Raw genomic sequence first — 24,014 nt, forward strand, 5'->3', positions numbered from 1 at the left:
TTGAATTCTGCAATGCTCACATGATAATGGATTCCAGAGAAATATATGTGATTGGTTTTCAGGATTTGCTCCGAGGAAAACTCAGGTTGTATGTATGATAGTTTTTTTTTGTCCTAAAAGAACAAGATATCACTCGAGAACATTCTTTTTGGACCCCTGGTTAGAGCATGAGAACCCACGAATGGTTCAAAGACAAGGGGAGAGGGAGGGAGGGAGGGAATCCTTCACCCAGTTCCATTATTTTCTAAGGTAATTTAAGGCCTCCTTATTAGAGCATTTTAAATACTAAAAACAATATTTTGGAAAGATTTCAAAGTATTCTTCAATAATTGGAAAGAATAAATTTTTAAAAAATTATTTTCTATAAAAAACTTGCCAAATATATTTATGTTACAATTTATTCAGTTTTAAAAAATTGTTTCTAAGAATATTTTTCAAATATATCTTATTGATTTTGTAAGAAATAATGAAGCCAAACTGTTTTTTCTTTCTAAAAAAATTGATAATATTGATAAATTATTTTTGAAAATACGTTTTAAAGATGATTTTTTTTTTTTATAGAAAAGATGTTAAATTATAATTTTATTATATTGGAAAAAAATACAACCACTTTAAACATTAACAAGCTCGGTGGTTAAAGAAAATGAAAATTATTATTATTTTTTTCACAATTTTTCTTATTTTCAACAATGAAAGTTAAACATGAAAAATAATTGTATTTAGAACTTTCAAGAACAATAATTTCAAAGAAAAAATATTTTATTATTTATCATTTTAATTTTAAAAACAGGAACATAAATTAGAAAATGTTTTCATTTTTATACCAATCTGCCAAACAGGCCCTCGAGAACATCCGATATAACGGGGACTTTTCATTTTCACCAGAATATAAGTACAAGCAATTCACCAGAGTCTCTCTTGAAGGCCCCAAAGGCCTCTGTCTCTCTGAATCTTGCAATTGGAGGCCTTCCTTTCCTGGTAACCTTTTGCTCAACCCCCACCTTTTTTTTTTAGTGATTTTGGTTATCTGCTAGAATTGTTGCCCATGATTAATATGTATCTGTGGACTCATGATCTCTCTTCTTTGGTCATTCTCTTTGATTATGCGAATACCCACTTGGGGTATTCACGAAATAAGCTGTTTTGGGTTGTGTGATCAATGTGGTGGAGTTGAAAGGAGTGTTTTTTTAGGGTGTTTGATGAAATGTCTCTATGAGTTCTCTGGAATGTTAATGCACAAAACTTTGGTTTAATATTTTTTAATCTTTGTTTAGCGTTTGATTGCCAAGACAGTAGAGGAAAAGAAAAAGAAAATGGAATCTGAAGCATGTCATCTCATGCCCTGTTCAATTTGATTCTCCTCTTTGATTCCACAACACCCATTTTTCTTTTAAAATTATCACAAAAATACTAAGCCAATTTCTTGATTGTGTGGTCAATGTGAGGGTGTTAACTTGGTGTTTGATGACACGTTTCTGTGAGTTTTATGCGAATATAATGTGCGCATTTTGGGTTTAGGTTTCCGCTTGTTGTTTGTTCGCGAAGAAAGTGTCATAGAAGGGAAAAAAAAGAAAGAAATTTGGACCCCATGCATGATTTTTTTTTTCTTTTTTTTGATAAGTTGGAACCCATGCATAAATTTGGGAACCCACCTTAGGTTTTTGCTTTCCCTTTTTGAGGATAAGCTGGGTACACATAGCCTTACATTTCCCTACACCTTCAAGAACTGAGGGTGGTGCATGAATCGGAAACAGCACTGCTTTTGCTAGGGTGGTGTCCAGGTTGCAGTTTGGTGGTGTGTGTTTTAACCTAATATATTATCTCATTTTGCCCATAAAAAATGGTGTTTTAACCTTTTTCTCTATGTGAACTGAGAAAAAAAACAAAGAAAGACAAATACAAGGAAGAAAAAAAAAAGGAGAGTAGGAAGAATATAAAAAGGAGAATAGACAGGAAAGCTCTTGTCGTATCACATTTCCATGTGTTGATGCTTTCAAGCTGTTTGTTCTGTTCCAATAATACCCATTGTATCTCTTCATTCCCCTAGATTCAGCATCTTCATTACTGATTCTTTCACAACCTGATCAGTTAACCTTGTTTTAATAGGAAACCATACTAAAGTACACTAAAGAGAGTTCAACCTGAATATGTGCAGACCATATGAGTTACACCCAAAAGAAAAAGAAGAAAGAAGGAAAAAACAGCACTTTCAACCCAAGAACAATCCCTATAATCAGTGAATTCTGAAAAAGAGTTTCTCCTAATAGTAGTAGATATGATTGGCTCCACATAATGATTACAGAGAATCTCTTTCGAGGTCCAACACAGTTGTTCCACCCTCTCAAAAGTTACATTTTGCTTCATTATGCTCTCTGAATATCCATGCCATACAAAGGGGGTTGTACTCTACATCTTGCTCCTTCACTTCATGATCAAACTTTCCATGCTAGTCCAATCACACTTCGTGCATGATCCTTGGAAGAACCAAAGGACTCCAGGAAAAGCCTAAAAATCATTGAACAAAGGTCTTGGGACTTTGGAATGCACCAAAACATAAGCGATTGTCTTTTTTTTTTCCTTCATTTGCAACACCAATTACGGAGGTCTCTCCCTCTTTCACAAGCTGATCAGCGCTCAAAATCCCCTGCCAAGCTGATACGCAAAGAAGGATGCTGCCTTCAAAGAAGCTAGAGAGCCCTACAACTATTTCTTTAGAGACGCTTTTCTTTCTCCATCAAAACCTTGAAGATTGATAATTAAGAATCTTCGATCTTTAGTTGGCTTCCATCCAATTGCACCCACCCTTCCCTGATCAATGTCCACCTTGTACATATGGTCTAAAAAGGAGTCATCCACTTATAGTTCCCAACCAAGCTACCGATAATTAGTTGTGAAATAGTTTTTTTCCCCTCTACTTTCCTGCTTTCCAATTTATTTATTCTTTTGCTTTGGCATATTATTCTTTCCTTTGTAACAAAAGAATCTAATGTAATGCTTGGTTGCTTTTGTTCTTGTTAAAACTGCAACATAAGCCGGTGAAGCTAGCTTACAAGTCAACCTAAGCTGGGTGGGTCAAGTTTGTTACCAGTCATTGCAAGCCCAATCCAACATTTAATCTCCCCTTCTAGAGGGCCCAGCAGACTCTTACCTCGATGCAAGGTGCCCAACTTGGGCTGAATTCTTTGAGCTTAGATTCGGCTTAGGTTTGTCAGATTGAATTTGTGTTATAGTAACATTGGTCGAGTTTGGTTTCCTTACACGTTTTCTGAGGGTCTTGTGCCCTACTTAATTTGATGTCAAGTTAATGCTTTCTGATCTAAAGAATAAAAGAAATGCTGAGGTTGATGGCTTGGGTTGGGACGTTGAGTGCAACAAACTTGTTGTAGTTCAAACTTGTTTACATTTTACATTTATTAGAATTTGAAATTTTCTGTTTATCATATTTGAACTATTTTGGCATATAACCTAGTCGAATGTTTGCTAAAAGTTACAAGTGTAGGTTTGCCTATGTGTCTTCTTAGTTTTTGTTGGAAATCTTCAAAACTTGTATCTGTAGTGAGAGCCATGTGATAATAGAACAATTGTGTAAACTAAGAGATGGTATCACACTTGATGGGTGTTCTTGAACAAAACTACAAAATGTCTTAGCATGGTTTGGTGAAAGTGTTAAAAGTGCGAGGTTGAGAGATGTTGGATGTTCCTATATTTCATTGCTTGACCGTTTGGCCCCTATACATGAGACCAGAGGGTTTTGGAATTACTTTGCAAATCTAATTGATGGATACCAAAGAAAGGTAGAAGGACCAATACTTTGATATTTTATTGTTTCCTCTTGATCTCCTCCCACCAGTGTCTTATCTCCTAGATGTCCACTTTGTGTAATTACTGTCCTCTCCCATATTTTCATTGAGTTGGGCAGGCTTATTAAGGACAAAGTAGTATAGCTCATAATTTCATATTATTATTAACCGCCACCACTCCACTTGATTATGATGCCACAATAAAAATTAGAATACTAACTTACTAAATAATAGGCTCTATTAATGATTCTATCCTTAATGGAATTAAATGTGACAATATTCTATGTTTTTTTAGTAGGCAAAGGAAATATATTAAAAAACACCTAACAAAAACAGGGGCATAGCCCAAGGACAAGGACAGTATGTACACGTTGTGCATCGGTGAGAAAGAAAAAAGACCAAGAAATAAAGAATGGGGCTGCTCACCAAACCATGACCCAAGCCTTCAATGAAATCCGAGATAGACAATAAATTCCATGGTTTGCATCCCACATGCATAGCCCATGAATCCTTCGACTAGATAATTAGTAGTATTCAGTGTGGATACCCTTGAAAGAGATTATGGCTTGACTTAATTACTCATATTAGGGGTGGACACCTGTGAAAGATAAAATTAGGTGTCCATAACCTAGTATGTTTGACTTGCATAACAGCATAGAATGTGAAAATCGGAGGAAGACGCCGGAGGGAGAGAAGGTTGTATTGATTTAACCAATAATATCAATTTAATTAATAATATTGTTTCTAATGGTATAGATAATTAATTCCTATAAACAAAAAAGGCAAAGATAATTAATAGATTATGAATATGTAGGGGGGCACCAAGGAGAGGAAAAATGAGTTATTAATTAGCATAGCCTTATAGTAGCATAAATAACTAATAGTATAGGCTTAATAATATAGACTTCATAAAAAGACTTTACAGAGAGAAGTGAGACATTATTTTAATTAATAGTATAGACTTTTTTAATTGCATAGGTGATTAAGATACTAGAGAATGGACACCCATAGTGAACACAGATGGGAGAAAATGATGTAATGGATTATTGTACAGAATTAAGCTAAATAATTAAAAGTATAGAGTATGGATTCCAAAGGAGAAAAGGAGAAAAAAGAAGGTATTAATTGGCTTAGTTAATGGTATAGACTTAATTGAAGGAGAGGGGGTGATTGCATGAGAAACCTTTCCATGCCTGCACAGTATCAAATCATCATGTAGACATGCTACACTGTTCATTCATGTATGCCATCTCACCACAAGGTAGGTGGCTGGAAAAAAAAAAAAAAGGGGTCAGCTCTTTCCTTTAAGTAAAAAAAAGAATTTCCCTATAATGGCTAAAATTTCCCTTAACAGCTAAAACTCTCAAAAGTGGGATGATTTCCCCTCTATACCATTCCTTGCCACTCTTTGATGAAGCCTCTTTGGCAAACCCTCTCCAACAAAACATCTTTTATAGTTTTTGATACAACATTCTGAACAAACAAGTATATTTTAATTTACATTTAATTTGTGGGTTTAACCATCATCAGGGAAACACGTTGCCAAAGAAGATTTTGTTAAGATGCTTCATTGAAGGGGTTCTGAAGTATGGTCAATAGACAATTATGTGGATTTTAGAATGCTACCTTTTTAGGGAAATTTTTGGCTGTTAAGCTAATATTTTAGTTCTCCTTAAATGAAAAAAATTACCAACTTTATTTTGGTTGGCTAATTACCTTGTGGTGAGATGAGACAACATAAATGGACTGTGGTACTACAATTACATAATACTATGGATCTCCAAATACTCTCTCTAATTGCACTACATTAAACATGAAGGAGTGAGGAAATAAGGTATTTACTTAGTTAGTGCCATATATTTTACTTTTTTTTTCCTCAGCAAATTTAACAATATTAACAAAAGCATATCACAAAGGTGGATGCCAATGTGAAAGAATGAGGTATTGGTTTGCATGAGTAACATGTAATTTACTATTTTATCCTTTATAAGCTCGACCACCCTTGTGGGAACATGTAAATGAGTCACATTTTTGGGCTTGCTTGATAATAATTTACTATTTTGTTCTTTTTAAACTTGACTATGCCTGTGGGGACATGAACATGAGTTTCACATTGTTTAGCTTAATTAATAAAATAGATTTACTATTTAGTCCTTGATAAGCCTAACCACTAGTGTGTGAGATCCTGAGAGAGAAGTAATTTCACAAAAGTGGATTCAAGGAGAGAAACACACTAAGGGTAACACTAAAAATAGGATATTTACTTAATTAAGGTATAGATGATGCAATTTGATAAAAAAAATACTAACTTTTTTGTCATGATCAACAGGAAATGAGAATTCCTTGAAGTTAAACGATACTTAATTTTTTATGTCATGATTTACAGGGAATGAGAGTTCCTCGAAGTCTTGAGGTTTGGAAGATGGGCACTGTCAATTACTTGGATGCACTTAAGTTGCAGGATAAGCTTATCTCCCGTAGAAAAACTCATAAGATTTCAGATACCGTCTTATCACTACAACATCCACCTACATATACGCTGGGGAAACGGCGCACTGATCACAATTTGCTAGTCCCTGAGTCTGACCTTAAAACTATAGGAGCTGAACTGCACTACACACAAAGAGGAGGAGACATTACATTTCATGGTCCACATCAAGCCATCTTATATCCTATTATTTCTCTCAGAGATATTGGACTTGGTGCAAGGAATTATGTTGAAAAACTTGAGTTAACTATGATTGAATTGGCGTCTCTATATGGTGTGAAGGCTCGTGCTGGGGGAGTAGGTGAGACAGGAGTTTGGGTTGGAGAGAGAAAAATTGGTGCAATCGGGGTTCGGATTTCATCTGGGATTACCTCTCATGGGTTGGCATTTAACATTGATCCTGATCTAAACTATTTTAAGCATATTGTGCCTTGTGGGATTGCTGATAAAGAAGTTACATCTCTTAGAAGGGAGACAGATTTGGTTCTTCCTACTGAAGAAGTGATCCATGAGCAGTTGATTTCTTGTTTTGCGAGATTGTTTTGTTTTAGTGACCTTATTTGGAAAGAGGATGCTCCAATATTGCCAGATAATGGGGAAGCTGAATGATATTTTTCTGTTGTATGCCAAAAAACTGTGTAATTGTTTTACAGCCTAAATTTTGTAATTTATTCATTTTTTGTGATTCCAATTTTTCAGTTGGCAATAAGAGCAGTGGAGTAAAAGTTGTTGAGTTTGTGTGAGAAGGAAGTTCACTAGTTTTACCAGGAACAGAATCTTAACCATAAACTTAGGGAATAGTCTTTCATGTTTTTCTCTTTTTTCCCCAGTTATATTCCCACATAGTCCGCAGGTTTTAAACAGGGAGCAAGATGAACAGGTTTAGGAAAAGGTCTAATTTAGCAACCTCAACTACAAACCTAGCCTTTTTGCAAAATTACTGATGGTATCTCTCTTGAGGCATTTTAATAGCTTCACTACCATCTGGCTAAAGATTGGACCTTCAAATCATGTCAGCACTTCCCTCAGTCAACACCATCTGATTTTCATTCGAATGAGTTGGAGGTCAGCAGTCGTATTATGCTTTCATCCTCACCCCAATGCCATAAACCAATGTTTTCCCCCTCAGCAGAGAATCTTGGATAGCCCCTCATTTTTTAATCCAAGATCATGAAGCACTCTCGAAAATACAATAAAATCTTCATTCAAAGGAGAGTCCCTTGACCTGATATTGTAATATTGTGTTGTTTTCTTCTTCAGCCTCTATGATGACTTTTCTTCTACTTATGGAGATCTGATCTTAACATAAACAATAAGGAACTTCCACCACCTTCTCTATCAAATAGATAGAGGAAACCCCATTATTTTTAGCATGCTATCTTTTATATATTCTTTAACGATGGGGTTTGGGGAGGTGGATACTTCTCTTAAAAATATCCCCAGATTGATGAAATCCATGTTCCATATTCAGCCATCTTTGGACCTTAGTAGCAAGCGGCTGCCAGGGAAATACCTCATTAAAGTATAAATCTGAATCTGAAGAAGTCTCATCCTTGCTGACAAGCCAGCTAAAATGGCAGTTGAAATGCCCGTTCATCGTCCACACCTAGTACAAATAGTCATCTAGCCAACTGAAGATACACAGTAGAAGACTAATAGAAGCTAGCAAGGTGAAAAGTACTTATTGGAATCCAGTTTAAAAGTAGAGAGGATTGTGAATAGTGCAAGGTGAAAGTGAAACATTTTCCTGCAAGATGATGGGTAATTGTCATGGAAAGTAGGCTTACACAGCTAATTTTAGCTGTACTAGTACACTTAATTGAGGCACTAAACTAATTCGGGATTTAATAAACCAAAGGAGAACAGAAAGTAAGATGACTGATTGAGTCTCATGTGACCGATCCCATAAGCCATGTTGTTTAATCTTTATTGCAGAGTAGTCAGAGGAATATAATAATAACTCAGCATCACATGATAAGCTCCTTCCAAGTCCACACCTATTATAGAATAAAGAAAAGAATCAGTAAAATATCTCATGAGGAAAATGGAGCTGAGAGCACAGCTGGTCTAATTAGGCTTGTCAGTAGCCCTGGGCAAGCATCTTATGTGTAAATGGAGACCTTAAAGTGCACTTTTACAGTCATCATGAACCAGAACTTACCTACTCCAGTCTCATTTGTATCAATAGCTTTGATGTTTTGCCGTAACCAAATTCAAAATATAAACTTTGTTAGTTTTTAAGATGAGTTTATGGGTAACGGTTTCTTGCTCCTGTTACTTTAAACCTGCTTGGATCTATCCTGTTTAACCTGAGTTGTCAGTCTGGAAACACTACAGCCTCCCTGTCAGTTATCCATAACACTAACACTAGGTGAAACCCAAATGCTTTATACCACTTATGATAAAAGATTATTTTAAGCACCAAACAGGCTTCTTAGAAAATATAGTTTTCTCAAATTACATCTATATATTGCATATATTTTCTCAGGCTCGAGCACAAACTTTGGTAACAAGCATGCATTGCAATCCTCCTTGAAAGAAGTCTTCCTGTGAATCAGCTTGAGGCTTTCATCTTTTAACTCTCTCTCTTTTTTTGCCTCCCAACTACACATTGCCATGAAAACCAGTCATGGAGCTTTAGTTACTCTCTTTGCATTGTTTGTCATTCATTTTCTCATGTGTTCTGCACTATCACTCCACCATGAAAGATATACTCATCCAAGGGAAAGAAGTCAATCAAGAAGATTGCTGGCTTCTATTACTCCACTCTCTGCACATCTGAACAAGTTAAATGGAGCGACAGAAGAATCTAAGAAAACCGTGGAGGCATGTTTAAGGAAAGCACCCTCAAGTGCCCCAAATCCTACCCAGAATAAGTAACCTCGATGTCACTTGTTTAGGGATCTCATCTAGAATGAGACATACTGTTCTCTTTCTACATTTTTGTAGTCTTTACTTTTTCTGTTGGATAGGTAGAGAACGGGTTCTATGCAGATATTTTTGCCAGCTTCGTTTTTGTTTCACTTGCTCAGATTTTATTTATTCTTTTTGCAAGTCCTTGTTTCCATGGCAGATTTAGGAGGAGAAGTATGTTTAATGGATTGTGTAACAAGATAATCAGATTTAGTATTGGTATCAATCTGTTTAGGTAGTTAAAGCCAAAAATGGGGTTTGAGGTTGATGATGATGCTAGTCTTTGAGTGATGTTCTTTTCCCAGCTTCACTTTTCCTGTATATATGTCTGTAGTTTTATTTAATTGTATTTTATGGAAAAAGATGCAAGTTGATGAAATATTTACATGAACCATTTGCAGCATTCTGCTTTTGTTTTTTTTCTGCATGTGGCCTCATATGAGAAATTTAGTTCTTTCATTTCTGAAATGGGACTGAATCTGATAAAAAGCGAGGTGTCTGAGTTACTTCTTCCAAACAAAAATAATGCTACTGTACTTGATAATTCTTGCTCTCTTTTTAGATAGAATTGAACCTTTACAACTAAAATGATATGTTCTTTCTTTCTCTCCTCTCCTCTCTTTCTTCCATCTCACATATTCTTTTGAGGTATCATCCCCATCCCTTTTTCCACAAATGGCAATGTTTCCGGGTTCAGCATTGACAAACCATTTGTTGTTTTCTTTTGTTTTTATCATCACCTGATCTATTGCTATTCAAACTGAAAAGCCAACAACCTCAGCTACATTAATGAACCTTTGTCTACCTTTAGTTTTTAGCAAATCAACATTGCACTAAGAGCCTGACCAGTTTCGCTTAGGACTGCTACTACAAGTGGCTCAAAGTGCAAAATGGTTTAAGCTTTAGTAATTTCCTCAGGCTTGACAGGACTGCTTTATATGCAACCCTAGCATCTCATACCCAGATTTTGCATGTGGATCATGTTTACTCTTGTAGCAGGGAAATTCTAATTGAAGCCCTTGAAAATGTGAAAAAATACAATGTAATCATAAGTTTTCTTTTGAACACGCTCTCAACTTCAGAATATGTTCATCTTGCAAATCATAATGAACCCAAAAACTCTTGTTTTATCTCTTACAGAAGCATATTTCCTGTTGGACAGGATTTCATACACGGTGAACAATCTTATTAGGTTGGCTTAAGAAGGAAAAAGAAAAATGCAAACAGCAAACAACATGCATTACACCCTATCTACAAAATCAAACAATATCTATTCTCCCTTTCAAAATGAACCACATGAACTAAGAGTTTAGGATGACATCTTTCAGCCTAGAGAGCTCTGCCCTTCCAAAATTACTCTGATTCCTCTCCTTTGATAAACACCAAGTACACAAGGGAGCCATCCTCCAGACTTACTTCCTTCTTCCCACAAAACTGCCTCCCCAAGAACACCAAGGCAATCATAATAGACTGAGCTAGAAGCCAGGAAATTATGAATGGGAAAAACAGAAACACTAAAATAAATGTGATTTTCCAACTTCTGCACCTTTTTGTATAAGCAACATCAGTTCACCAGAATAAAACCTCTATTCCATAATTGGTCTAAGGTAAGTATGTTTACAAAATTGTTTCTTGCACAAAGAAACCAACAATGGATGTCCCACAGAAATCCTGCACACTAACCATGGGAAACCCTAACAAGAATGAAGGTGAGAGCGCCACACAATGTGAATAACTTGAGAAGTCTTTCTAGGCTGGATTCCAGACTTCAGTAGTCAATTGTCTCCACATTAACATGCTTGGAGTAAATGCAAGTCAAAAAGCTCCCTGCCTCTTCTAGTTCTCAATCATGGGACCTCCTTATAAAACTCAGATTCCAATGACCATGGCAGCACTTCTGGCACTTGCAACCCACACTTTGCTGTTAACTACTAAAGCATAAAAGGACAAGAACCTTGACTTCAAGTTCACCTCTCCATGTCATATTTTCAAGACAGAACCAAATCCTCTGCCCATAGTACACAAAAAGCAAAATGAAATTTTGAAAAACATTGTAATCCTTCCTGATAGGGTCCCGCAAAACCTGTGCCAGAGAACCACCCCTATCATTTGAACACCCCCCTTCCATCTCATTAAATTTATCGGCCACCACCTTTCTCCATCTCCTTCTTTAGACGTCCACAATCGTTTATCTAGTAATGCTTTATTAAAACTGTAAAGCTTCTAATTCCTCCTTTCTAGTAGAACACACTGAAGATCTTTTAAACCAAATGAGAGTTTTCCTTGCTTCTGTCTTGCAAAAATCCTCTTTGTGGCTTCTCCAACTTTAGGCAAATCGAAGTCAGCATCACAAAAGTGGATCTGAAAACTGACAAGCATAAAAGAGTTCTATGAACCAGTGTGAGTCCACTCCCTAGATAAATATTGCCTCTTGCAAGACGCTAGACTTTTTTAAATCACTCAACCACCTGTTTGCTCACTGCATAGGTTTAACTGGAGCACGCAATGGCAATTTCAGATAAGAAGACAGAAGCTTACTTAACTCTACTTCAAATCAGTACTGCAAGAGCCTCTGTATCTGCAACCTCCTCTGAAGGAATTATCTCACTCTTAGACAGTTGAACTTAAGCTAGAGATACCTTCGAAATACAGGAGCATATGTCTAAGGTATAACAACAATGCAACACTCACCCCCCACAAGAACACATCTCTGAATCAATCTTAGCCTTCCGATCATGTTTCATGGTGATGTTGTTTGAGAGTTTTATGTATTTCTATAAAACAATCATCTCATAAGAAGTTTTCATTCCATGAATGAAATCTGTCTGGATAAAAAGGTCATCAAAAGTCGATGATGTGTTTTTCATAGTTAAGGCATTGTCCTTTTGGTTACTTTATGTGCACTATATGCTTTGTTTTTAGAATGTTAGTTTCCTTGCCAAGTACTTCTTTTTCAATGTGTTTTTTCTTTTAATTGTTGGCTAGATATTTGTTATTTGACTGTTACCTAACAACTTAAAGTTGTAGGTTAACTAATAGCTTAACATGGTATAAGAGCTTCATTTTTCAAAAGGTCTTGGGTTTGAACATCATGTTTGTTTTCATAGTTTGCCCTTCCATGAATGACTTGTGGGCTGTACTTGAAGGTGTGGGCTAGGTTTAGGGGTCACATTTTTAAGGGTAGGCAGGAAAGTGGAGAAGTAGGGGATTGCATGTGAGCAGGTGCATGAGGTGGGAGGAGGGATGTTTGCCTTTTCACATTTGAGTTAGGGGTCGTGCATGTGGTGGTGTATGCTTTGGTGGTTTCTTGTTTTGTTTTGTTTTTTTTTTTTTTTTTTTTGTGCATATTAGGAATGTGGGGGGTTTATCACAAGATAAAATATTGATGGTCTATTATCTAATAGTTTAAGCTTTTGAGTTACTTGGTAGCTTAACAATTGTTAAGGTTAGATGTGTGGATAACATATATAGCAAATATCTTGCAGATTTTATGTGTCATGGTTAGATGTATAAATAACATATATGACAAGTGTCTTACAAATTTTAGCATCTTAAATTTACTACCAGTGCTAAGTCTGTGCAATTTGTGTGAGAGCTGACTCATCCTTTGTAATTTATGGAAGAAAAATGAGAACTTTACGACTTAGTTATCATTTATATTTTATCTTCTTAATGTACTTGTTTATTTATTTACTTCTCTTCTTCTCTTTTTCTTCCTTAGTTAATTTTTAGTATTATATTTTACATTTTCAAATTTATTTTACTTAATGACCAATAACTCATTAAAACTACTTTACTTTGAAGCTAACTTTCAATTGAAGCATAATATTTAAGTTTGAGCTATTGATTTAACAGTTTAAAAGAATAGCTATGAGGCGTGTTAGCTGACTAAAAAGCTTAGATATCACACGTGTGGGCAATATATTGAGCAATGTGACCTTCAAAAAGGTTGCAGACTGGTGAGAGTGATGATGATATCATATCTTGCTTTTAAGTTAGTTTTAGTGTTGTCCACCATGGTTACTTTGTGCGCTTGTTAGCTAACTAAAAAGCTTAGATATCACACGTGTGGGCAATATATTGAGCAATGTGACCTTCAAAAAGGTTGCAGACTGGTGAGAGTGATGATGATATCATATCTTGCTTTTAAGTTAGTTTTAGTGTTGTCCACCATGGTTACTTTGTGCGCTTGTTAGCTGACTAAAAAGCTTAGATATCGCACGTGTGGGCAATATAATGGGCTCATAATAAGAAACCCTAGTTAGCTTTGTTTAAAACCACGTTGGTACTTACACATAAATAGAGGGCAATAATCTTTCTCATAAATCCCTCTCCAGAAGCATTCCTTCCTTAATATCCATTGATACCTTTTCCTCTCTACTCCTCTTTCCCATAAAAAATGAAGTTTTGCAATCAACATCATCCTCTTTCTTTACCTCCATTTCCAATTGTTGAGCATAAGCTTTCACAACGATCTTCTCGTTTTGGTGGCAATTTTCGAGTAGAAGAAGAAAATTGCCGCCTTGGATGGTCATGGAATCCATCCAAAAGATCATTTGATTTATGTACAAGGAAGAAGAAACCTCATCTCGAGTTAATGCATCCAAACAAGGTGATAAATCTTTATAACTATTTTATTTCCACACCCTCTCTTTCTTTTTTACCTTTTAGGGATTTTAATTTATTGCAATTTGAGAACTTTCTTCATTGATCTATGCCATCATTGTCTATTATGATCTAAGAGATTTTGTTTAAGCTTAATAAACATGCACCTAGTTTAATTATCTCATTTAACCCCGTGCTTGATTTAGTCTTCAATAGGGCAATTTGGAAACAGTGAGGAGTATTATTCAACTTCAAGTACTACTTGCCAAAGGTATACTTATTTCTTGTCCTTTCATTTCTCTTATCATCATTCTATTGATTTACTTTTATGGCTTCCTCATTTGTGATTAGCATGTCACTAGCATGCCTTTAGTATGCCATTAATACATATGCATTATTTATCTATATCTTTTCCTTTTCAATGCATAACCTATATACAAAATTTATGTTCACTTTAATATATAGATGTGAACTTAAATTCTCAATATATTGAGTAAATTGTGCAAAGCTAAGCTAGTTCCTTACTTTTGGATATAAAATTCAATTCCCCTGAATAAGGTTTTCTCTCCTAATTAACTTCCCCTGTTTGGTGAAATAACAGGCATGAAAATCATGCAGCTCCAAGTGAGAGAATTGTGGTTCTTGCACTGCCTGCAACATCTTCTCCACAATGTGAATTACATATTATTTTCAATTAATGTTTGTTTTATTATGTTTTATAAGATAAGCACTTTATTTCTTTCAGACACATTATCATTGGGATTTTTATTAACTAGCTAAAATTCCTATATTGAAATTTCATATTAATTAGGTCCACACCGTAATTTCTTATAGAGTATGCATTACCCTTTTCTCTTGTATGTTATTTAGAATCTGATTGCTTGGCTAAATCATATAATAAAAATTAACATAGGAAAATAGCTTTGTTGAAGAGGGGAGGGGAGAGCTTTGTTGCTTGCTAAAGTTAGAAAAACCCGATTGTATAAATGTTATGAGCATTTTTTTAGGGAAATAGAAAATCCCTTTAGCTGTTTGGAATGAAAGTTAGAAGCATAGATTATTTTACTTTTTTTTTTTTTCATGAAATAACTCATCTCAAACTTTTTAATTTAATTTACCATTTACATGGCTTGATGTGATTTAACTTTCTTAAGGTAAAATTGTTTCTAGATCATCATAAAACTTAAGCTCATGTCATAAGTACCAATATTATGATTGTAAGAATTTAAGAATAATTTCTCACTTTTTTTTTTGTTATATTCAATGCCAAAAAATGTACGATATATATAGGCATTTACAAAACAAAAAAAAAAAAAGAAACTATACTCTATCACACCTTAAAAATAAGCACCAATCCCTATAAATCAGTAGGTATCAAAGATTACAAAATTATCTCATCTTTTAGCTCTTACAAATCAGTAATTAGTGGACCTATCTAACTACTCAAAACAGGAAAATAACAAATCCTGACACTCCCACTCAAGCTGGTACATAGATATTCACAACTACTAGTTTGCATAAGACACTTTTGAATATAGCATCATTAACACCTTTAATTAATATGTCTGCAAGTTGCCCCTTAGAAGGTACTAATGTTATGCAAATTTGACTAATGGTAATCTTTTCCTTGGTGAAGTGTTCATCTATCTCCACATGCCTAATTTGGTCATGATGTACATTATTTTGAGTCATGCTAATGGCTGCATTATTGTCACAATACAATCTCAAAGGCTGCTCCACATTGACATGCAATTCTTTGATTAGATTTTTTTAACTATAGGAGTTCACATACACCTTGGGCTAGAGTTCGAAACTTTGCTTCTGCACTTGACCTAACTACCACAAATTCTTTTTTTTTTTTTTTAACTCCTTCATGTCACCAAATTGCCTCCAATAAAGGTGCAATATCCGGTGGTTGATCGTTGATCTATCATAGAAACTGCTTAATATGCATCTATATGGACCTTAACTTTTAAATGATCGTTATTGCAAAACATTAAACTATGACTAGGTGTGGACTTTAAATATCTTAATATTCTTTGCACAACTTCCAATTGACATTCTTGTGGTAAGTGCATAAATTGGCTAACCATACTAATAGCTTATGCTATTTCTGGTCATGTATGAGACAGATAAATAAGTTTACCCAATAGATTTTGATATCGTTCTTTTTTAACTGGTTCTTCTTTTTCTTGTTCAAGCCTACAATTTTGAACCATGGGAGTGTCAACTAGTTTACAACCAAGTATCCTAGTTTCATTCAACAAGTCTAGGACATACTTTCTTTGAGAGAAGAAAATTCCCTTGGCTAATCTTGCAACTTGGATTCCAAGGAAATATCTTTACTTTCCTAGGTCTATGATTTCAAACTCTTTTACCAACATGCCTTTTAATCTCTCCCTTTCTTCATTGTCATCACTAGTAACTATTATACTATCCACATAACTATTAGTGTCATGATTTTGTTTTCAGATGTATGGACAAAGAGAATGTGATCCCCTTAGCTTTGAAATGAGATATTTGATGCAAGTTTTAATTCCCTTATGGATACTATTGGAAAATCAAGATCATTAGTATGTGAAGTAGGAAATGAGTTTTGAGTTGTACCTAGCTTCAAGTTAGCAAATCAACCATGAGAAAGAGAGAAAGAGAGAAAAAGAGAAATAGAGAGTATGTGAAGTAGGAAATGAGTTTTGAGTTGTACCTAGCTTTGGGTTAGCAAATTGACCATGAGTAAGAGAGAGGGAGAGAGAGAGAGTCCTATCTGCAAAAGGTGTTTTTGACTTGTGAGATTGTTTTCTCCTTGAATAAACACTAAATTTTGAGTCATCTCCTCACTTAACTTCTCTTGATGGAATGAGTGTGGCTAGCTCCACATTAGCAATGCTAACAACATTATTTCTTATGAGTTGTTTGCCTTTTTCCCTAATGTTGATCTCACTCATAGAATCTCCAGCCTCTCTAACAACTATAGGCATAGGCATGAATGATTTTCCTAATATTTCTCGCCTTATAAGTCAAACTGTTAAAAGTGTGCTTGGTCCTCCTAAAATATAACATCCATAGACACAAATTTCCTTTGAGTGGGAGGGTGAAAACACTTGTAGCCCTTTTTTTTGTTGGATAATAACCTAAAAAGAGGTATTATATAGCTTTAGGATCAAGTTTGGACCAATCTTTTCTAGGAACCTGCATAGACCACACAACTGAAGACACGCAGAGGAACAAACCCATAAAGATGTGTGTTAGGAAAGAACCCTTTTATGGTATCAATAGGAGTTTTAGATGAAAGAATCTCTGAAAGCATACGATTAATGGGATAGGAAGTTGTAAGAATTGCATCTCCTTAGAAGTGTTTAGAAACGTTTCTAGAAAACATTGGGGTATAGGCAACTTCAAGAAGATGCTTATTTTTTCTTTTGGTTACACCATTTTGTTGGGGTGTGTCAATATACGAATTTTGATGAATAATACCATTATCTTGAAAGTATAACCCAAAAACATGACCAATGTATTTTCATTTTCACCCATTATCAGATTGAAAACACCTTGATGTTTGCATTGAATTGCTTTTTTTTATTTTATTATTAATCATATTTTGAAAACTTTTTTAATGGATACACTTTCAAAATTTTCTTTCGTCAAATAAATCTAGGTAACCCAAGTGCAATCATCAATAAGAGAAATAAACCACTTGAAACCACATAAAGAGAGACTTCTTGAGGATTGAACATTGTTATGAATCAAATAAAAAGGAATTTCCGATTTATTATTTCTAGAAGGAAAAAATACATGATGACTTTTTGATAACTCACAAACTTCACATCTAAGTTTAGAAATATCAACATTTAAACAAAAAATAGAATACAAAAGTTTTTGAGATAAGAAATTAGGATGGACCATATCTATTGTGTTGCAACCATATTTCTTCCCCCTGCTTCTTTTTGTCTCCACTAAATAACTCCCAAACACGTTGTCTTTCTTTTGGTTCAAGGAGATACAATCCCTCTCTCTCTTCAGCATTGCCAATTTCCTCCTGTAACAAGGTCTTGAAAAACATAGGGATTTGGAAAGAAAGTAACAAAAAAATTCAAGGATTTGATTAGTTTGATGATAAACAACAAATTACTAGAATTTCTTTGGGGTGGTAGAGCTCTTGTGCAGAAAACACATCTTGTTAGGTGGAACACAGTTTGCTTGGAGAAAAGGAAAGGTTGTTTGGGTGTGAGAAATCTCTCTTTGATGAATATAACTCTCTTAAGCAAGTGGAATTGGCGGTATGCCAATGAAAGAGAGGCCCTTTGGAAGCAAGTCATTAGTCAAAAGTATGGTGAAGAGGATGGGAGGTGGCACTCCTGTGAGGTGAGTGAGAGATATGATGTGAGATTGTGGAAAGCTATTAGGAATGAGTATAATTATTTGAGTGGCAGGTTGGCCTACCAAGTGGGTAATGGACAGAGAGTGATATTCTGGACGGACAAGTGGTGTGGAGATGAGCCACTTTGCGAGTCCTTGTGTTCCTTGTTTACCCTTTCTTCGTCTAAGGAAGCTTGGGTGAATGGACCCCTCTTTTCTTGAAGACCTTCAATGATTGGGAAATAGAGTTGGTGGAACATTTTCTGCATAAGATCCAAGCTTTTAGGGTGCGCAGGGATGTGGAAGATATAGTGATTTGGACAGTTTCGAGGTGTGAGACCTTTTCGGTCAATCTCTTTATTCTATCTTGGAGCCCAGAGATTCGACTTTGTTCCCTAGTGGTAGTGTTTGGAGATCGAACGTGCCTCCTAAGTTGGCTTTCTTTGCTTGGGAGACTTCCTGGGGGAAAGTCTTAACTCTGGACCAACTTCAAAGGAGGGGACACTCCTTGGCAAATAGGTGTTTTCTTTGCCTCTTAGAAGCATAGACGGTTGATCACCTTTTTCTTTACTGTGCAAAGATTTGGGTTCTTTGGAATCTTCTTTTCTCCCTCTTTGGTGTGTCTTGGATTCTTTCTTGTTCAATGAAGGAAACTCTTCTTAGGTGGCATGGGTCGTTAGTAGGTAAAGCTTATAAAAAGGCTTGGCAAGTGGCCCCCTTATGTATATTTTGGACAGTTTGGAAGGAAAGGGATTTGTTAGTGTTTGGCAATGAGGAGCTTTCGCTCCAAAGATTGAAAACTTCTTTTGTATGTAACCTGTGGTCTTGGGGTAGGTTGTTTGTAGATTTGAGCCCTTTTTCGCTTGTAAGTTTCATTGATTGGTTAGGCTCTAAGTAAGGGCAGATGATGTTTTTTGTTTTTATCCCTCCTCCTTTGGTTTGAGCATTTTGACTTCTTTTGTATACTTCCTGTATACTCTGAGGGCACTGTTTTGGTGTCACCTCTTTTCTTTTTATATGACTTTTCTTTACCTATCAAAAAAAAAAATAAACAACAAATTACTAGAAAGGTTAGGAACATATACAACTGAAGAGAGAGTTAAGGAAGGAGATACAAAAATTTCTCCTCTACCACTAACAGAAGTAAAAAGAACCATCTGAAACCTGAACTTTTTTTTTCTGAACAAGGACTATAGGAGAGAAAAGAGGTGTATTCATTAATCATGTGATCAATTGCTCCAGAATTAATGATCCATGGGCTAATCAAGGATACTTTGGAAGTTTAAAAAATGGATTGAATGTTTTCTGATTGAGTAATGACACAAGAAGTGGATGCTTTTGAAGAAGAGTTCTCTGGTCGTTTAAATAGTTTAATCACAACCAAGAGAGCCCTTATCCATTCCTGCCTTTTGTTCAGCCTTGTATGCACCATCCACCACTGTTTTAAGGGTTGATCCTTCGTTTATTAATGGAGAATTGAGCGTAACTTTCCTTATTTCTTCACCAGGGACTCAGGCATAAACATCTCGTAGAGATAGAAGTGATTTTTGTCCTATAATCTGTCCCCTGATCTGGTCTAACTCTGGATTTAAACCAGCCAGAAATAACAATTTCGCTCTTGGTCGACAATCTTAGCAAGCTTGACATTGTCAATCACAGATTCCATCCTGAAGTGCTGGTAGTGATACAATTCCAGCCACAAACTTCGAAGTTTGTTGTAGTAAACTGCCTCTGAAGAATTGAATCCTGCTGTTTGGAATCCCCAAACATATTTTTGACTAAAATATTGGGAAAAATCACCAACATTAGAATAAGTTTGAACCGCTGCACAGCCCATACTTCCTTTGCAGTTGAGAGGAATAAGTATGCCTTACCTATTTCTGGTACCATAGAATTCAATATATATAAATATTCACAATGTTTTGAGCCCGTTTTGTTTGCTAATGTCTCATTTAGCATTTCCTTGTTTCAATGAAAGTGCAAACATCCTGTTGAAACCTGAAATGAGATGTGAGTTCAGGCCATATCCTTGTTATTGCATACAGTTTGTACAAGATCAAAGTAATTTGTTGGTCCTTCCATATATATAGAAAAGGGGATGTGAAAAATCTCATGCTCGACCTGCAATTTTATACTTCTCTTTTTCATGAAACGATTTTATACTCTATTAAAAATTTCAATATAATAGCCTAGAACTCCATTTATTCGAGTACTTATCATCACTTGAACTTCTTTACTTTCCATTTTACTTATCTCCTGAAAAAGCTGGTTGCCTTGTGTCCTATTTAATTTTTGAATTTATTTGAGTTCTGATAATTGGATGGTCTCTGTCAGGGAAGGAATTGAAACAACGGAAACCCAGACAACCGAGAATCAAGTCCAAGAAAATAGAAATTCATGAGCAGGACAACAAGCAAAAGAGCCCCCCCTTTACTTTCATGTTTACTGAGTGAGTCAAAGTGAATGTAGATTTTATGCCTCTCTACACCTTTAAAATACAATAAATAACAGTGACTTAATGTGTGTTTCTGTATTATCATTAAACGACAAGCTCCATTTGTCTTCCATAGCATTTGAAGTTGCAAATTTCTCAATGATAATAGACTCCTTCCATTACAGTATCATTTTTTGTTTCATTAGATCTTTGCATACAACTTGAGAACAATATGAAGACTGGATCCTTAGAGAAAACATATAGCTGTACATTTTCATGGAGACTCAAAGCACTGCTTTAAGTCTTTTTTTCCTCTTTGTCTTCAAGATGATCACATTCTGTGTTTTGTATGATTTGATATGAAGGTGGCAAGGAAGGCAAAAGCGGGACACAAATAGGGTCAGACGAATGATAAAACGAGTATCGTCGGATATGCATGATGTGCATGCACAAGTGTGACCATTTTCCTTCTCTTGTATCCTTTTGCTCCTGTATTTCTAATTAGAGACAAAACATTTCATTTATGTAGGTTTATGAAATATGAAGGAAAGGAACAATGGAACAAGGGAGGCAAAGAAGATGATGGATGAGCATCTCTATGAGAAGAAGAGTAGTTTTCCTTTTGGTGAAGGGTGTTTTTTTTTTTTAATAAATAATTTGCTACAAGGGGATTATATTTTCTGTAAGCTTTACATGGTTTTGCGCAATCCTTTTGTTTCTTTTGTAGAGATAAATTATGAAAGTCCATTTTTCCTATTTAGTATGGGAATGAAGAATGAAATTGTAACAATACTTGTTGCTTTTCTCGATTTAGAGTGTATTTGATAATATTCTTATTTGAATTATTTTGAGTCAAAGTATTTTTTAAAAAAATAGAGGATCACCCTTCAAGTACTTTTCTAAGAAAAATTTCGGTTTTTCAAATTTTATCAAATACTTGATTTTTTTTCAAAACTGTTTTTATTTTTTTATTTATACTTTTTATACTTAGAAGTATTTTTTCTAAGTACAACTAGAGAGACTCTTATTCTTGGAAAATTGCCCAAGGGGTTGGGTGTCGTCTCTCTTCATCGCACCTTAGGGATTTTGGATGGTATATTAAGAAATTGCATTCAATAAATTAAATAATTTCAAGTACAGTTATAAAATGAAATATATATATATATATTTGTGTATCAAATTTATGGGGAAAAAATTAAAATTAGTTTTCGAAATAATTTTTAAAAAATAGCAAGAAATTTCATAAGAGAACTTTCAAATTTTTTTTGTAGTAAAAAAGGGCTAAGTTTTTATTTATTTGTTTATTATTTTAATAATAATTTCATTATAACTTGTAGAAAAATAATTAAATGAGAATTTGAGAGTGATAGATGGTTTAATTTAGGAATTATATGTGATAAGTTGATATCACTATTGCATCATCATTTATAGTATGTGTGACAGTGATTTTAGAAAATGTTTCCACTATTTTTAATATTAGAACAATAAAAATTTTCAAATATTAAAAATGTTAAAAAAGCTTACTAAAATGACTGCTCAACGAATTTTTAATATAAATGACTTTTTTGATGGAGTGAGTATAAGTTTTTTGTCATATTATTTTATTAAAATGAATTATAAACAAATAAAATTAAATTTCATAAACATAGACTATAATTTAATATAGTCAAATAAGTCAATTATTAAATTAAATCTTGAATTTTTAGAAACTTTAAAAATCTCATAACAAAATTAAAATAGAAGAGAATTCACTATTAAAATAATTATTTAATAAGTATTAAATGCAAAATTATAAAAAAATTATTTAAATTATTGAATATATCAATATTTTAAAAAGAAAAAAAAAATACTAATAGAAAAAATAGAAAAAAAAAAGACAAATATGAGTGAAATAGATGTTATTTATTTTGATCTTAATTTGACCTTTAAGATTGTTATGTGAATCATAAAAAATAATAATGTGACATTTTTTTTAATAAGATTTAATTATAATTTTATTTATTTTTTAAATTCTATTTTAGGGAGGCAGGTTTCCTTTTTCTCTTTATTTTCAAACATTAATACACAAATTTTTATTATTTTAAATTTTTTTGGCGGGATTGTACCGGCCTGCCACATTGGCACAACGGTTATAAAAGCTTCCTGATCTTTTTCAGGGACTCATTGTTTCGGTCTACATCAGAGGCAAGCTCAAGCCCGCCGACCTTGGCACAACGGTAATAATTAATAAAAGCTTCCTAATTTTTCTCAGGTACTCATTGTTTCGATCTACATCAGAGACAATCTCAAGCAATCCAGCCCACCGAGCTTGGCACAAATGTAATAAAAGCTTCCTAATCTTTCTCAGGAACTAATTCTTTCTATCTACATCAGACTGACCTTGAATTTATCTCTTGAAATCTGGAAGAAGAGGACTGACTTTGAGCCGCCAAAGTTGCAGGAAGAAATTGCCAAAATGAAGGGGCGGACTTTGGAGGGCGGAGTGGATGAGTTTTCCGATGAAGAACTGATGGAAATTATTGGTAAATTGTGTAAGAAGCTTGAAGAAGTGGAGAATATTATTGATTTCACTAAGGGAGAAACTAATTCGATGAATGAGGGTATTGTGCACTGATCTTAAATGCAGGGTTTCTCTGCAATTCAGCCACTTGTTATCCATGTGTCCATGCAAGTCACCGAAACGTTGAATATGATTTGGGGTTTTCAGATCAAGGCACTGGAACTGTGGATTATGATCTGGATTTTCTTTTTGTCCCGTAATGCTTGTTTTGGTTCCCAAGAGAATGCTGGATTGCATATTTTGATGATATCCTATACTAAACTGTGCCTAATACTATTTAGCTTAGTTTAGGTGGAATTTTCTTCCTAAGGAGCCATAAAAATATACATGGGGTTCAAGTGTTTGTTTTGTTTGCCTCAATTTTCTTAGCAACCAATCACAGGTTTAACATTTTCTATGAACAATTCTCTAATCACATCTTACTGTGGTCAAAGCAGTGTTATACACTATAAATCTCCCATGTCTTCACATCTATAATATGTATATATATGCTCTGCAGTTTCTCAGTAGTGTAAGTTGTTGTAAGTTGATTATTGCTATTTTAGTAGTGCACCCTTCGGTCAGAAAGGATGGAAGTCAGATTATGCATATGACTGCATGCTTGGTTTTATGATTTCACCATTTAACCTGAATTCAGATGTAGTTTTGATAATTTCACAGAATTTTGGTTTTCCTAATCAGTCCGCATGACACTTAAAACAACTTCAAACCACTTGAAGATGTTAAATCAGCCTTGCCTTGACCCAAGCTTCCTATGCTCAACTTTGCTTCTTCAAAGTGAACCAGGAAAAGACAACATCCGAACACTTCAAGATGATAAATTAGCCTTGCCCTGAACTGAAACTCCCAGCTTAGACC

The 24,014-nt window shown here is 34.7% G+C and overlaps 1 protein-coding gene across 6 annotated transcripts; it reads left to right on the forward strand.

Moving 5' to 3' along the window:
- Positions 1 to 789: 789 nt before the first annotated feature.
- On the forward strand, positions 790 to 21,424 carry LOC100251835 (octanoyltransferase LIP2, mitochondrial). 6 transcript variants are annotated; one of them, XM_059737355.1, is made up of 6 exons: positions 790 to 978; positions 14,023 to 14,077; positions 14,408 to 14,478; positions 20,497 to 20,611; positions 20,962 to 21,049; positions 21,126 to 21,424. In XM_059737355.1, the coding sequence occupies exons 1-6, from the start codon at positions 807 to 809 to the stop codon at positions 21,138 to 21,140; spliced, it is 516 nt and encodes a 171-aa protein (XP_059593338.1). In that variant the 5' UTR covers positions 790 to 806; the 3' UTR covers positions 21,141 to 21,424. The 6 variants fall into 6 exon arrangements, 4 of the variants coding, with proteins under 4 accessions (XP_059593338.1, XP_059593339.1, XP_059593340.1 ...); XM_059737356.1 differs by having other exon boundaries at positions 20,962 to 21,037; XM_059737357.1 differs by having other exon boundaries at positions 20,962 to 20,995.
- The last annotated feature ends 2,590 nt before the right edge of the window (positions 21,425 to 24,014 follow it).

Source organism: Vitis vinifera, chromosome 6 (assembly GCF_030704535.1).
Source record: "Vitis vinifera cultivar Pinot Noir 40024 chromosome 6, ASM3070453v1".
NCBI classification, from domain to species: domain Eukaryota; kingdom Viridiplantae; phylum Streptophyta; class Magnoliopsida; order Vitales; family Vitaceae; genus Vitis; species Vitis vinifera.

What these genes read in the sequence shown, in the direction of transcription:
- LOC100251835 (XM_019220632.2), top strand. Translation starts at nt 6,190, where the DNA reads ATGAGAGTTCCTCGAAGTCTTGAGGTTTGGAAGATGGGCACTGTCAAT.